At 37.1% G+C, this 15,735-nt stretch overlaps 2 protein-coding genes across 2 annotated transcripts; one reads left to right on the forward strand and one right to left on the reverse strand.

The window, feature by feature from the left end:
• The first annotated feature begins 2,277 nt into the window (after positions 1–2,277).
• On the forward strand, positions 2,278–7,394 carry LOC591217 (E3 ubiquitin-protein ligase RNF103-like). Its single transcript, XM_030985735.1, has 4 exons — positions 2,278–3,233; positions 3,934–4,082; positions 4,505–4,620; positions 5,209–7,394. The coding sequence occupies exons 1-4, from the start codon at positions 2,999–3,001 to the stop codon at positions 7,139–7,141; spliced, it is 2,433 nt and encodes an 810-aa protein (XP_030841595.1). The 5' UTR covers positions 2,278–2,998; the 3' UTR covers positions 7,142–7,394.
• Positions 7,395–11,185: 3,791 nt separating this feature from the next.
• Positions 11,186–14,956, reverse strand: LOC591199 (protein FAM204A). Its single transcript, XM_790776.5, has 5 exons — positions 14,608–14,956; positions 14,088–14,193; positions 13,397–13,596; positions 12,739–12,885; positions 11,186–12,089 (listed from the first exon to the last, which is right to left on the reverse strand). The coding sequence occupies exons 1-5, from the start codon at positions 14,896–14,898 to the stop codon at positions 11,988–11,990; spliced, it is 846 nt and encodes a 281-aa protein (XP_795869.4). The 5' UTR covers positions 14,899–14,956; the 3' UTR covers positions 11,186–11,987.
• Between the last annotated feature and the right edge of the window lie 779 nt (positions 14,957–15,735).

Raw genomic sequence — 15,735 nt, forward strand, 5'->3', positions numbered from 1 at the left:
AGTGTAGTGATGATGTGCGTGCGCACACGTGTCTAGCTCGAACAAGGTCAGGGGATTCCCCTCTCTCCTAGTCCTTTGATATGCCGCGTATATTATTGTTTATACAACACCTACGTGGATCCTTGTCATTTGATTGGACGATTGTTGGTCACATGATATTCAATAGATGGTATATTGCACGGTCGTGCATTTTTGGTTATATGCGCCGTGCATTTTTGGTTATATGCAGACTGCGTATCTCTCTGCTGCATGTGTGCGCGCGTATCCCTGCGTGTATCTGACGCGAAGGCAATCTGCATGTAATCGAGAAGGCTTGACTCGAACTGTAATTTATAAGGAGTAAAGCATAATTTGTTGATTAACGTTCTATTAGGTCTTCTTCGATGTTGTATAAAACAAATAATGAATGTTTTTCATTCGTTTAATAGTGCAAATATTTTCATTCGTTGAAAGATTAACGTTAATTCTATTCAACTCGGCTGACGCCTCGTTGAATAGAATGTTAATCTTTCAACTCATGAACATATTCGCACTATTGAACTCATAACCATTCATTATTTGTATACTAATTAGGAAGACAGCCTGGATACGAAGCAAAGCATTTTACGTTAGGTAGACATTTTTTTTTTTTTTTTTAACATTTACTGAAGAATTACATCTAATGTCGTATGCATAATTTATTTTATTTAAGTACAGTCAGTTGCATCTTTTTATTTCACTTTACTCAATTAGTGCTCAATTTAGTTTGGATTTAAAAAAATAGAGGCCTCCAATAACGTTTGTGTTTTCTTATATTTTTCAGGATAAAGGTGGTGATGATTGATTTTGCTGTTGTTGTGGCCTGAATAGACTTTTTCATATACTATAATAGCAAGCCAGTAGAATTATAACTATCTTGTTAAGCGGCCACTCGTCATCCATTTAGAAGTATTGTTTAGTATATCACCCTCTTCACCCCATCTCTTATCCACTTTAGGCATGGTTGTATATTTTCACTTTTTTGTTGTTCTTTTACTCGTTTAAATATTTTATCTTTATCTTCCCTTTCTTCTTCTTCTTCTTCTTCTTCTTCATCTTCTTCTTCTTCTTCTTCTTCTTCTTCTTCTTCTCCTTAAGTTCTTCTACTTCTTCTTCTTCTTCTTCTTCTTCTTCTTCTTCTCCGTCTCCGCTTCTCCTTCTCCCCCTCCTCCTCCTCCTCCTTTTTCTTCATTTTCTTTTTCTTCTTCTTCTCGATATTCTTTTTCTTCTTCTTATTCTTCTTCTTCTTCTTCTTCTTCTTCTCCTTCTTCTTCTTCTTCTTCTTCTTCTTCTTCTTCTTCTTCTTCTTCTTCTTCTTCTTCTTCTTCTTCTTCTTCTTTTCCCTTCCCTAATTCCTTATCCGCCTATATGCACCTTTTTTTCATTTTCGCTTTCTAGATATGCTTTTTGTCTATAACTTTCCCCCTCTCAGCCTTTACTCTTCCTCAGTCTTTAAATCTCTCCCACTCAATTTTAATAATTTACATCGTATTTGCAAACTTTTCTCCTCATTTTTCAGTTCTACTCTCTATTTTCCACCAGATACACTTGCTCTGTTTACTGCTTACTAGTTACTTCAGTCCTTTTTCTTTCACATGATTTCAGTAGGACTATGTTACTTTATGCTAATTCTTATTTCTTTCTAATTTGTGTTTCCATTTGATGCAATAAGCTATATTTTTCGTATTAACACTGATTTATTTTTCAGATTCAATACATCATGTTATGTTTTGGTATATATTACATTTTGTGTTATTAATTTTGTTTGTAAATTGTTGTTGAAAGTTGAAAGTTTTCAAAGATTTAAAATAAACAATTTTGAATTGAATTGAATTGAAAAAAAAAAGAACCATATTAAACAGGAAACGTAGAGAAAATCGATCTTGGCCACTGCCGACGTAATTGCCCAAAATTGTTATTATTTTTTTCTTTTTTTCTTCAGATGATCAAAGGAGCCGTGATCGAAGAGGGGATGGAGGTAGGCCTAAATGATAGAGGCAAAATTCAATAGGGATGGAATTCAATTTCTATACATTTAGTGTTGCTATATCGGGTAGGCCCCTTGCAAGGTTTTCAGTCGTCAAGAGAAACGTTGAGTTATAAAAAGTATGCGTAACATCGCGTAACATTAGTAAACAGATTTATCAAATTAATACAGTCCCTCGGAGAGGACCTAAAGCCGTCGACCGTCTAGTTGCTTACTTACAAGTCAAGCATTTATGCTTTCTTAGCAGTCAGGTAAATTAACCACCAACCAGTATCGTCGTGCGCATATCCGCAACATCAGAAGTCTGGTCATGTGATTTAAAGGTCCGCGCGCTTTTGTGTGTTTACATTTTGCTCCTAGATAGGGAAGTTACTTCCGGGTTGTCAACAACATAACATCGATCGTACGTGTAATCAGTTGCGAGTCGACGCGATGTACATTTCAACGATCACCAAAATACTCTCAACAAATGATCTCAACGTGACCGTAGATGATAATCTATCATGAGACTGTTCTACCATTTAATGAGCTAATTCGAGACACAAAGCCAATAGGAGAAAGAGGATTATCTTCCAACTGAAACTTGAAAGTACGTCGCGTCATTCGTAAATGGACTTTGTGTTGTGATGTGGTGCCGCGTCGCAGGGTCATTTCACATAAATTGTTAAGGCCACGTAAGCCTTTATTTGGAGAGGGTGTCGAGCTCGCGCGCAGCTCAGCTAGATGCATTGAATCTGGGAGTTGGGATTGGAATCGAGAAGAAGGGGCGTCGTCGGGGAGAACTGAAACAAGAGATTTTAATCATTACCGGTAATTGATCTGACAACTACATGTATATTTCCTGAAACCTGATAATGATACAAGTGCAAACTATGCACATATTGCCATGGGGAATGTGAGAGATGCAATTTGATTGAATAATCTTGATCAAATCAAGGAGTTTGAAGACTAAAAGAGATTCTGCCCTGAAAATCACTTTCATCTAGTTCAAATATGAAGATGTTCATGAAGAAGATAGTGTTTTTGTTGGTGTATGCCACGCTTCTATTCCTGCTGGCTCGGATGTTGGAGTATATTCCTTGGTATCAGACGGGTTTGCTGATGATGAAGTTGATCGATCCAGTCTCGCTGAGCGTCAAGAAGTTAAAGAGTCTTCTAGATGGGCGAGGGCTGAGCTACGAAGGGGTGATCGATAAAGCAGAACTGACGCAACTTGTGGAGGAATCTGGTAAGTGCTAAGTGTGTTCAGAGAGAATTATGGTGCATCTCGTCAACCATATACTGCCAATAACTAGATAAAGTTTAATCAAGATTAGGAAAACACCACTGGCATAGACAGAAATAACCATCTGATTTGGGTCATTTCTTTAATAAAACTGACATTTGTTGTTAATCGGAGGTCTAGTGGAGCCAGACGTAGTCTCAGTGGAACAACCGACGATTAGAGAGACTGAAGCTTTCGGTCTACACTGGCATTGCTTCAGTTTTATAGGGTTCCTTGCAATTAAATCAAATTGACTAGCGATTCATAAATGTCTTTTTATTTCACTGAAGATTAATAATAGGCCTATGAAAAAAAAATTCTAGCTATGATTTAGTAAATGGAGCTCCTATTCTGAATTTGCATGTCATTGAAGGATATATTTGTATGCATCTCATGGGTCTGTCAAGTGTCAATAACAAAAAGTGATGCAGAAGATTGGGGGGGGGGGGGGATTCGGGAGGAGAGGGGCAGATGCCTTGCTCCATAGCTTTATTATCGGATTTAAAAGTAATTCCCCCCCAAAAAAAAAAAAAATTGAATCGATAAAATCTAACATTCATAACCAGACATCTTTCATTCATCTCAAGAGTAAAACTATGCATGTAATATCTAGAATTTCATTAAAAATTGAATATTGTTGCTGTCCTTTTCTCTTTGTGGTCAGGGCATGTGATGGAAGGCGAGGTCCTGATGATGGAACAGGATGCTTCGGAGAGGGAGGAGGAGGAGGAACCCACCACAACGACCTTCAGCAGCCACGCCCAGTTTTCAGAGGAGGTGGAGGACAAGAAAGATAGTATTTGGCTTGTGCAGGTAATAACAGGCGCCCAATATTTTTTTTTAAGTGCTCTAAAAAATAAAAATTGACAACCCCCCGCCCCCCCCCCCCCCCCCCATCAAAAAAAAAAAATCCTGTTGGCTCATGCATAGACCCTAAAGATATATGTTTTTACCCCCTGCAGAAAAAAAATGAGTGTATGAATGTTGCATTTCACACTCATACATAATGACATGTTTACATATTAAGACGTTATATCTATGTCCCCCAAATATACTTTTTAACATTGTAATGTCCATGGCACAAAACTCTTCATTCATAATTTTTCACTGATTTGTTTCTCTAATTTCATTTTTTTTTTTGTGCTTCTAATCATGTAGATAAAAAAAAAGGAATGTTATGATAATGTACTGAAGTCTTATTTGATCCTCTACTGATTTCTTTATTTCCATTTCAGGTTATTCCAAGGAACTTTGGACCACTACTTGGAAAGAGAGCCTGGTCAACTGTGGTGAAAAAGTTATCTAGATTTGGCATACGACATGGAACTTTCGACTGCTCTATCGAACCAAGGTAAACATACAATGGAACATAAAATAGATCCTCTTCTTTTAGAGTAGATCCATGTCTTTTTAAGTCACTTTTGGATACAATTTTAATGGGGACACATTGTTGTGTAGTCTGTCCGCATCCAAAAGAAAAACAGTGTGACTGAGTATCTTATGATGTTGTTCAAAATACATGCTTGTGTAGTACATTTATCAAATGTCAGTGTTTATCTTTGAAAGAGATTTAGTGTGCATGATATCATGCAACATTCTTTATCAAAGAATTAAGTTTTTCCATTGAGATTTCTGTTGTGTTGACCATTTATCATGACAATTTCTTCTGGATTGCTGGTTTCTTAATTTTAGGACATATATGATATTCAACCTTTATTTCTAGGTTTTGGTGTTATCCAGTATATAATGGGCTAAGTTTAACTTTAGGGTAAGATGTAGTATCAAGTATGAAATTATTTGTCTTCCAGAAATCACATGTAACAAAATATAATAGAGTATAATCATAACAGTGCAATGTAGAATAAAGAAAGACGAGGAGACCTTTGTAGTAAAACAGAGCTTGAGTCAACATTTTTGTCATATTTCTATCTTTCTGCAGCATCTGTCCTCGGAAGAATTGGAACCTGCCTCTCTTACTCCTGGCCATGCCCCAAGGTCACAGGCACAAAGGTCAAGTTACCATGGCAAAATTTACATCGGAAGGCAAAGCCCAGCAGATCATCAACTGGGTCTACTTGGAGCTAGCCAAGAAAGTCAATACTGAAAGGGGATTTGGACAAGAGTACGACTGGGATAAACTGGAGTCTAATCGTGACGTTGCAGTGAAAGTTGTTCTTTTCTCCAGGAACCAGGAACCACCGGTATTCTTTTCTGCCCTCAATTTGAAGTATTCGGGCCGTGTAAAGTTTGTTTTTGTCAGTGACTCCAAGACATTTTATGTCCTCGACAACCGTGCTCAGAAATACTGGCTCCCATCCTATATCATTGTCACACCAGAAGGAAAGAAAGTTTATGGCGAAAACAATGGCGAGTATTGCACGTATAGCGCCCTCGATTTATACCTTCAAATTCTCTCACCAGAGGCAAATGATATCTTTGTTCTAACCTTTATCAATGTGAATGCTATTTGTTTCATGGGTTTATTTCTCATCCAAGGAGGCATAGCCAAAAGGATATGCGGGTTTCTGTGGACAATTGGCAAATACAACATCACTCTCATATTGCTGTGGTTACCGTTGCTAGGGATCATCCAACTGCCTTTCTTGGCATCGGTCCAAGATTATTCATATAAAATGCTGAGACTGTCCTCCCAAACATGGCTGATAGGAAAACTTCGGCAAGACTGGATGATGTATTCCGGACATTCTTATATCATCATCGGATCCTTTCTTCTCTACTGCGTCGCCGTGAACTGGGTCGCCAAAAAGATACAGGCTCCAACAAATGAAGACAGCATGACGAGTGCTATGTGGTTGCGTGCTTCGCTGGTGGACTTCCGTAGTCTTCTCCTCCGGCCCTCACCTTCTTTCCGAAACGGTCTCCCCCGCAATGGACACACGGAAGAAGGGCTGGACCTGTTGATTGATCAGATGGGCGTACCAGACCTATGGTTGCATCCATTAATACGGGACGACTACATCAAGGATCTACTGACTTGGCGATACAGCTGCCAGTGGCTTCAGAATCCCTCATCCAGTAACGACTCCTCCGATTCCGAAAAGGGTTTTATGATGTGTAGGCATCATACAAAGAAATGTAGGGAGGTTCACCAGCGTTTATTTAACTGTAGTCAAGAATGCAGAAGTGATTATGACCTTTGCCCTGAGTCAGAAAGAATGAAAAGAAAAAATTTCTGCAAAAATAGAGGTGATAGTGAAGATAATTTCTTTGTTGTTGAGCCCCAAGAAAAACCATGTTGCACACAGCCAGAATCTATAACCCGATCTGATTCTGAACACGAAAAATGTATTTTCCAGGGATCAACACCTAAATTTCAAAAGGAAGATGGTGTAAATAGGTCAGAAGCAGAGTTAGAGGGGGCAGGTTCTGATCTTGTAGAAAGAGCAATGAAGAAAGCTGAATCAAAATTTTCCCATGAGGTATGTACTTGTCAGGAAAAGCTAGAATGTCCACAGGCTGAAAAAGAAACAGAAACAGAAATAGAAACCCCTGATGCTAGTGCAAAATCACTAGAAAGCAAAGATAGGGAGAACGTCAACTGCATTGTAGCTTCGAGAAGGCACTCCCCAAAAAATTGCACGAAAGACGCGAAACCCAAAACTAGTTCCAGGATAAAATCCAGGTCTCCGCACACCGATTCCTGGCCGGAGGGTATACTGTACGATGCACAGTGTGCCATCTGCATAGAAGCCTATACAAATGGTGCTGAGTTGTGTGGACTGCCATGTGGCCATGCGTACCATCAGCAGTGCATTGTTGCCTGGCTGAACAACGGCAACCATGTTTGCCCCATATGCAGGTGGCCAGCTTACAAGAAGAAAGGCTCCAAATTGTCCAAGCATATGGAATAAAAAATTGTTCATGCGAGCATCCAGTAGCTTCTCCTTAATATTGTTCATTCTGTTGCTAGCCATTATGGTGTCAACTCGTATAATATCCTAGTGTTAATGCCAGTCTGGATTGCAGCAGACATTACAGTGCGTCCCAGAAAAAAATGAACCGAGAATCATCTATGTTTTATCATTTATCTTAATGGCAATTATAATTAATAAATGACACATATCTGTAAAGCTTGGATTCTCCTCTTTCATTTGATGCATATTTCATGCATGAGTGATTAAAAACAATTTCTAGAGAGGGTACCAAAAAGTCATTTTGTGAATGGTATCTGAATTTCAAAGGGAAAATCACATTTCTAAAAAGTTCATTTTCTGCCCTTTCATACGACACCTCAGTCAGGAAAAATGAGCCAGGAATGTTTGTTTAAAGTAAGGCTTGCATTTCCATAATTTCATTAAACAAATTTGTTTTCACTGGATGCCTGCCGTAGCAACAAACAGAGTTGACAAAAGACTTAACTCCGTTTCGTTGACGATCAGCCATGCATGAAGTCCTTCGTCTTCGTTTGGTTACGTTTTTTTCTGGGACGCACTGTGTAATGCTGTTTGGGCAATATCTCTATAAATATCCTGAGCTGGAATCGTATTTCATGAAAGGATGATGAGGCCATAGTGTTTCACTCACAGCCAGTTTATAACAGTTTTATCAATTTTTATTTGAAAAGTTTATTTTGTGAAACAAATGTTTTTTAAGCTGACCTTTGCGCTAGGATTGCGCCTGTTCTTTTTAACCGCACATAGATTAGATGTTCCACAGCACTGTACATATATCTCCACAACTTTAAAAGAATGAAGATAAGTACACCGACAACATGGAGGTTTATACTACTGAAGAAGAAGAAGACTTAATTTAAGTAGTACAAAAGATATTGCAAGAAGGTTTAAGTTTTATAAGAAAAAGTTGTTATGTTTTTGATGGACGACTTCCGGTTTCAAATCATTTGTTCAAAATTATAATGACTTGTATCAATTAATCATGTATTGATGGTCAAAAATTTATAAAGAATGGAAAACAAAACTTCTTTAGTTCATGATTATCGGCAATTAATTTGGATGTTTAAGTAGAAAAAAAAAACATCAATTGGATATTGTTTCTTATTGAAAAGCAGTATTTAAATAAATATTTTAATATAACATAGTATTTATGCAACCCTAGTTACCCTATATGGATAAGATAACTTTGTATGCTTGTACACCATTTACATGAACATTAATGTATAATGCAAATGTTTGAATACATGTATGCTTGTTTAGGTACAACAACTTTTCAATACATCAGCAATAGTTGTGTAAATGACATAAAACTGTAATACAAATATTAAGTAACTTCTCGAGCTCTGAGTTGGAGTGTAAATGTAATGTAACTCACAAATAAATATCATGGCGCCGTTTCATAAAAACTTGTTATCAATAAAAAAATGCAAAAATCCTATGACAAATTTGCTCTCAGCCGACCAAATGCCTTGATTTCAGTAGCTTATAACAGTTATTGTAACTTGTTATTGATTACAAGCTTTGTGGAAATAGGCCCAGGTATGTAAGATTGTTTTACTGATGGAACATCCCGCCGCATGATATACCTGCACTTTGTGTGTCCAGACAGGTTGGTTTACAAGACTGATTGATTTTAAATGGGAGTTTGAAGAAGTTTACATGCAATGTTTCATTAATCTTTAAAGACATTATTATATAGGACAGATATCTAAGATGGTTGGTGCTATTTGATGCTTATTTTTCATAAAATCAACAGCAAACGTGACAGCTTTTCTGTTTTCAAGTGTCCGGACACACAACCCCTGTCCCATTTGCCGTAATTCACAAAGGATGTATATCCGAATCCATGATTTTTTTTTTTTTTTTTTTTTTTTTTTTTAAATTTAAAAAAAAAAAAAAATATTCCCATGGCCGACCTCAAATAGATGACCTTACCCCCCCCCCCCCACTGAGCGACTTTTTGGTTGGCTGAGTCGTTGCGATTTTTTTTTTGGACTACCAAAAAAAAAAAAAAAGTGTCCGCTTACCCCCCCCCCCCCCCCCCCCCCCACTGAGCGACTTTTCGGCCGGCACGATTTTCAAATTTTTCGGGAGCAAAATATTTTGGGCCAGATTTTAAAACCCCCCCCCCCTTCAAAAAATCCTGCGTACGCCCCTGGTGTATGTACATGTATTTATGTTCTTTAGCTTTGTTCTACATGATAAGGTACATGTACTTGATATTTTTGTGATACATTTTTATGACTTGTGCTGTGTGAAAAACTTGCGCTTTTATATGGTTTGCATTCCAGAAAGATTGGTCTATGTATGCATTTGGTTTTGTATATTATGCACATTTAATGTACTCATCATTGCAAAATATTAGGTTAAGAGATATTAAAGTGGTGGAAGCAAAAGTAAATGGTATAAGTAAATAACAAGAACAAAGGCTATGTTAGGGCTAAACTGGTGCTTCTTCACTTTAAGTACAGGCCACCGTCGGGTGTGTTCCTGTACGGATGTAGGTGTCATGCAGTTGTATATACAGTGTCTCAATTAAAGGAACCAGCCTACAAAAAGGGCATAGCTAGAGTGAATGGGAGCATTACTGTGTAAGCTGTGTTCTATACTAAATATTGTTATGATATTGTTATATGATACTCATATACATTTACTCATAAGAACAAGCAAGCTCTTGAAATATTGCAAGGTGAACTAACATCAAATGTTAAAAATAGTAATAGAAGAGAAAGTGTTTAAAATGGTGAAAAAGATACAGAAACAATAAAAGAAGAGAGAAAGGCATAGATTTGTTCTTTGTGACTTATTTTGAGGAAAAGGTTTTGTTTGTTATTAAATCTAGTGATCATTTGGCATGTTTGACTGGGAGACTGTATTCCTTATTTATACATAAATGTAAATTCAGCAAATCCTGAAATGATTTCTCTAATATCCTTTGCTATTTTTGCTCACTTTGCTCACTTGCCAGATGAAAAATATACAACAAACTGACTATGTTCAAAAGAATGTGTTAAAGAGGAAAAGTGAAGAAGTTAAAGAGTAGGAGAGGGGGTGGGGGAGTTCATAAAATCTGCAACCCTGTTTACTACCTAATTGGATAGAAAAATAAATATCAGATAGGAAAAAACCAGTTCTTGTCTCAAAATTGAATTTTGTTTCACTTCTTTCATGATTACATGTAATTAAAATTTGGAAAACTGCTTTTTTTTTTTTGATAGTAAAAAAAGAAAGAAGCTGAAATCTACTTTTACACTGTAATGCAAAGGGCAGGTAGAGCAAGATATGAAAATACCGTAAATCTCCGTGTATAAGGCGCACCTGTGTATAAGGCGCACCCCTATTTTGTTGCCGAAAACCCATGCGGGGAAGGACCTTCATTTTACATCGAGGTGCAGTTGAAGTTGTGAACTTGTGACAATAAATAGTAACAATGTAAATTAAAAACAGGTCCAGACTCTAAGGCTTCATGATACCAAGTGTCCCACACCAGCCTCATCACATCACCTAGCAGAAGCACTGTGTTCTATGCCAAACATCAATAGTCTGCATGATATGAATAGAATAAAAAATTGAGGAATTATTATTACCGGTATAAACTACATATCGAGATCTATTAGAAAGATTACTTTCAAACCAAGATGACAGACATATTTAGAGTGTTGCTGTAGTTTCTGAATGGTGAGTCAACACACTGATTTCTGAGCTGGGAGACATTGCCAGGCATAGCGCCAGGCCATATATCGAAACTAAAAAAAAAAAATATAAAAAAAAAAACTTTTTTTTTCTGTACCTGTGTATAAGGCGCACCCCCGACTTTCAAATTTTTTTCGGCGGCAAAAAAGTGCGCCTTATACACAGAGATTTACGGTAATTCATACAGTGACCCACATAGGACTCCCAATAATCGGACTGTCCCTTCTGTCAACATAGACCATGAACTCGAAATCATTGAGACAAAAACGGTTAAAAGATATTATTTAACCAATTAAAAATAAAAAGACGTAAAATTGAAAATTAAAACCAATGTAATCACTGTCTAGACACAACTTTCAGTATTAAATATTCATATTTCAGTTTATTTACAGTTCAAATTTCCTATAAATACTAAAGCAAAACAAATATGATCTGCATCAGTGTAGAGATCAATACAAAAAGACGAGAAAGGAGTCAAAATATGAACACGGCCCCATCTTGAGTTATTGAAAGGAAACGCTTGTGTATTCATGATAAATTGACATGTGGCGTGTGGGAGGGAGGGTGAAAGTCGTGCATATGAACTAAACTTGCTCATACCAGCATTAATTTCTTATTACAACTTTCTTGATGGACATAACATCAGTCACAAGAGTCCACATTTCCTCTTCTTTTTTCTTTTCTTTTTTCAAACCTGATCATGTCAAAGTTTATCTATTCCTCAAGATATTTGAAAGGATGAGTTCCAGTTTATGAATCAACTTCTTGGAGTAGCTTGATGGCATGTTTGCATGGAAGAAATAGCATATATCTGTAAAATCTGTGTATCCTCCTTAAATCAACAGACATATACCGGTATTCTACATTCAACTCCTTGGTATGCTAAGAGCATGGATTAACACTTCCAGACGCCCAGGACACATGGGTGGCCAAATATCAGTCTGGACCCCCAAACTTTTGAAATTTGTATATAGGGCTCATGCATTCAGACTGTAAAAAGTTCTATTTTGAAATCCCTTAAAAGAAGAAGTTAGTGTCAAGTCCTGAGCGAGGGTCCTTCTTCACTTTGGAGTTATTTTCCAACTTGTTCTTCATATAAATCTTGCTTCATCTACATGTTGGCTTTCATCTCCCATCTGTTCTTGATTTCAAATCCCCACGCAAGTTTCTTCTTTTTCTTCCTCTTTTTGGCTGCTTTCTCTTCTTCTCTCTCCTGTAGGCGAAGAAACAATAAAACATGCAATGAAAAATATACATAAGCCAATTATTGTTTGGACTCTTCCGATAGCATTTCTCTACATGTAAATCTGTCTGTGTATTAGAACACTATAGACAATAAAATATAATGAACAATAATACAAGCCAATTATTTGTTTGAACTCTTTCAATAGCATTTCTCTCAAAACATTTCTCCACAGGTAACCCGTCATGTATGTGCTATACAATCAAATGCATCTCAAGTGTATCTCATTTGCACGTAAAATGAAGGCTCTATTCTAATTTTTGTGAATCTATATTTCTTGCATGCAAACATTCCTGGATGTAAATAACAAAATTGTGATTTATTCATTCAATACTACAAAAAATTATTGTTCAATATTTGCTTTCTTTGCAACATCAAATCTGCTTGCTAAAAATAGCTTACAAGTACTGATGAAATATGAAGAACATCTGCTCACAACACAAAACATCTCAGATTACTCCTTCATCCATTTTAGCCAATGGAATTGGACACTTTTGTTTTACACCGTTAGTTGACAGTTCATGGTAAACCCAATACCTAAAAAGAAGAATCTTCAAAAAGCAGCTTTCCCCAATATATGCTGTTTTTGTATAGTAAAAGAGTGATTTGAGCTCCTTACCAATTTCCATTTCATGTAATCACGAGCATTTGCAGCCTTTGCTATTCTGCATCCTAAATCCCTCACAGACAGATCTTCACTCAGCTTCTCTGCCTTCTCAAAGTCACCTTCAGCGATAGCCTCGTCTAACCTCTTCTCCAGACCAGACTGAAATGTAAAAACAAAATTTATTAAATGGTTAAGGCCACGATGTATTTGCCATGAGGAATCAGTCTAACCGAAGTGTCAGATCAACATTTCCTTTGTATGATACTGCAGTACTGCACTGATAAATATTAGCATACTTTGATGGCTCAAGTAATCAACAACAACAAAATGTTAATACTTGAACTGATCAGCGCATATGTTTTCAGTGATCTTTACAATTATTTCTTTAGTTTTACAAATTTGCATATGCATTTCTTTTAAAGTGTAAAACCATTATTATCTGTAAGTATGCCAGCATATGCATCCATCTTTGCGATATATTACAAATATATCATCAGCAATCATCAGGTACATGTACATGCACCTTTTTTGGTATTCATTGTTCGCACCTTAACTAACACAAGCAAACTTTAAAGTACCTTTCTATACTCATCTTATTCAGAGTAACGGGCCCATTATCCGTAGCTTGACTGATGCGAGAGTTAACATCAATATAACCCTTTACACTCACCTTATCTGGTGCAAGGTGTCCGTGGTCGATACCCTGACTGATATGGGAGTTGACATCAAGATACTCATTCAGTGTATCCAAGTGTTCGCTGTTCTTCCTGGGTGGACCTCCTTCTGGTTGAGAAGTGGATGGATCTGTACCATGCTGGCCAGTCTGTTGCCTATTGCTAGGATCGCAACCATGGTCATCGCCTTCACCTTCTGTAAATTTGATAGAAATGGGTGTGACAATTTGAAGAGCCCATACCTGGAGTGATTTTAGTACAACTTTTTAGTACAGCTAGTTCGATGTCGTACATAGACCCTACTCCCATTCAAAATATGAGATTCAAATATTACTTTGGTAATGGGGTTTTGAAGGTTTAAGTGCAATCTCATTTAAGATGAAAGCACAACAAAGAAAACAAATGTTTTACTTTTTTGTCTTCCCCCATTTGTGAACACCTGAAACATAGATAAAGGGCGTCTTTAAAATTCTGAAACACCCCCCTTTGCCAAAGGGGAGGGGGTGTTTAAACACCTAAATACCCCGTTTGCCAATGGGGGTGTTTGAACACCCTAAACACCCCCCCCCCCCTCGATACGGCAACGATTTTGAGGAATATTAGATTGAATATCACATTTTCTAATATTTTCAAAAATCTTGTGAACTTTGGTAACCCATCATCTGATAAAAATCATAAAATTCTAACCTTGATGTTCATGTCTGCGTTTCCTCCTTCTCCTCCGCCTTTTGTATCCCTCAGGAACTTTCTCTTCTTCTGCTTGTATACGTTGTTCTTGCAACTTCTGAAATTTCTAAGACATTTTGTGGGAAATACTGAAAACTTAGCACAGGTTTCTTATCACAACTTCACAAGGCTTTCAGATTTTTCTCACGGACATCACATTTTTGGCAGAAATATTCAGGTTTTTAGGATGATTTATGATTTTACAACTTTTATGCGAGTGCAGTTGTAATCAGTGATAATAAAGTGTTTGTGAGTAGGCCTATGTGTAATTTTTTGGTTTTCGTGTGTTTTGATGCCTTCACAATTTACAATTCAATTTTGCAGATCATGATTTTTTTTTTTACACACAGATATTTTGCATGTAGGCCTAGGATCTAGTCTATTTCCTCCTTCCTTACTTTATTTACGCGTTTTTGTATTGTTAGATATCATGATAAATATCACAGATTGATTATTACAAGAATATTATTAGTAGATCTACCTGAAGCTGATCAAATTTTAAGCGAAATCTTGTCATGTCTCCTGCTAGAGCTGATTCAGCTGCCTTCCCAGCATTTACCGGCTTGCTGGATGAATTGTCCGCCGGAACTCGAGGGGACGAAAACTGTTGCGAAGGCACAGGATCACGGTCACATAATCCAGATTTGCATGCGTCATTTTTGTTATCAAGTTTAGGATCTTGTTGATTTGGTTTACTTGACGAGTGGTCAGAATCATCAGAAGAACCTGACGATATTTCGTCTTCCAGAATGCCTCCTAAAATTGACAACATTTTGAATGAAAAATTCGACTTCTTTTTTGCGTGGCAGCCGCTTTACGAATTACTAGTCAGATACTATACCGTAGTAAGTTGTATCAGCCCCCTCGCCCCCAACACTGCTCTTTGTATCTTCTTCCTCCTCCTGCCTCCACCTCCTCCTCCACCTCCACCAATTAGCTCCTTAATTCTTCTTTCCTTTTCCACCCCCTTTTCCCCTTTTAGAGAAAACGTGTTCTTATTCATAAAAACAGTGAATCATCTTTGATATCTGTCAATTTGGGGGATGTGCATAATTGATGCCCCCTCCCCCTTCTCTCCAAGCTGTCTTTTCTCGCGTTCATTGTCCTCTCGCTTTTATTTTCCATTATCCTCTCCCTACTTATCTGCTCTTTACTTATCATTAGCTATCATTCCCTTCTATCCTTTCTTCCTATATATCAAACCTTCCCCTTCTTCTGACCTCTCAGCTCCTCCTTGATCCTCTAGCTATCACCCTCTCTCTCCTTTTATACTTTCTCTTAGTGATTTTAAATTGTGTGGATGCCTCTCAACCTTTAATCTGATATTGTCATTAATCATGTTATGTGAAATGTGAACAGTCCCAGCTGTAACTTCTGCATGTGATGTATATTTATCACTTATTTATTTCAACCTATTTATTTAGATTTTTACTGTTCTTGTTGTTTTTATATTTAATTGGTTATAAATAAACGCCATGTTAAATTTCAATTCATTTAATTTTGATGAATCAATTCATTGAATTGAATTATCTATGTATGCCCACTTCTATATCATTTCCCCCTTTGTCTCTCTTACCCTCTCTCTCTCTCTCTCTCTCTCTCTCTCTCT

Source organism: Strongylocentrotus purpuratus, unplaced genomic scaffold (genome assembly GCF_000002235.5).
Source record: "Strongylocentrotus purpuratus isolate Spur 01 unplaced genomic scaffold, Spur_5.0 spur5_scaffold_15, whole genome shotgun sequence".
Classification (NCBI taxonomy): domain Eukaryota; kingdom Metazoa; phylum Echinodermata; class Echinoidea; order Camarodonta; family Strongylocentrotidae; genus Strongylocentrotus; species Strongylocentrotus purpuratus.

Bases quoted from the DNA above. Each gene is read 5' to 3' on its own strand.
- LOC591217 (XM_030985735.1), top strand. From the start codon at position 2,999: ATGAAGATGTTCATGAAGAAGATAGTGTTTTTGTTGGTGTATGCCACG. The intron at 3,234-3,933 runs GTAAGTGCTAAG...CTTTGTGGTCAG, and splicing joins GCAACTTGTGGAGGAATCTG to GGCATGTGATGGAAGGCGAG. The intron at 4,083-4,504 runs GTAATAACAGGC...TTTCCATTTCAG, and splicing joins ATAGTATTTGGCTTGTGCAG to GTTATTCCAAGGAACTTTGG.
- LOC591199 (XM_790776.5), bottom strand. From the start codon at position 14,898: ATGTTGTCAATTTTAGGAGGCATTCTGGAAGACGAAATATCGTCAGGT. The intron at 14,194-14,607 runs GTAGATCTACTA...AAAATGTCTTAG, and splicing joins TAAAATTTGATCAGCTTCAG to AAATTTCAGAAGTTGCAAGA. The intron at 13,597-14,087 runs GTTAGAATTTTA...TCAAATTTACAG, and splicing joins ACGCAGACATGAACATCAAG to AAGGTGAAGGCGATGACCAT.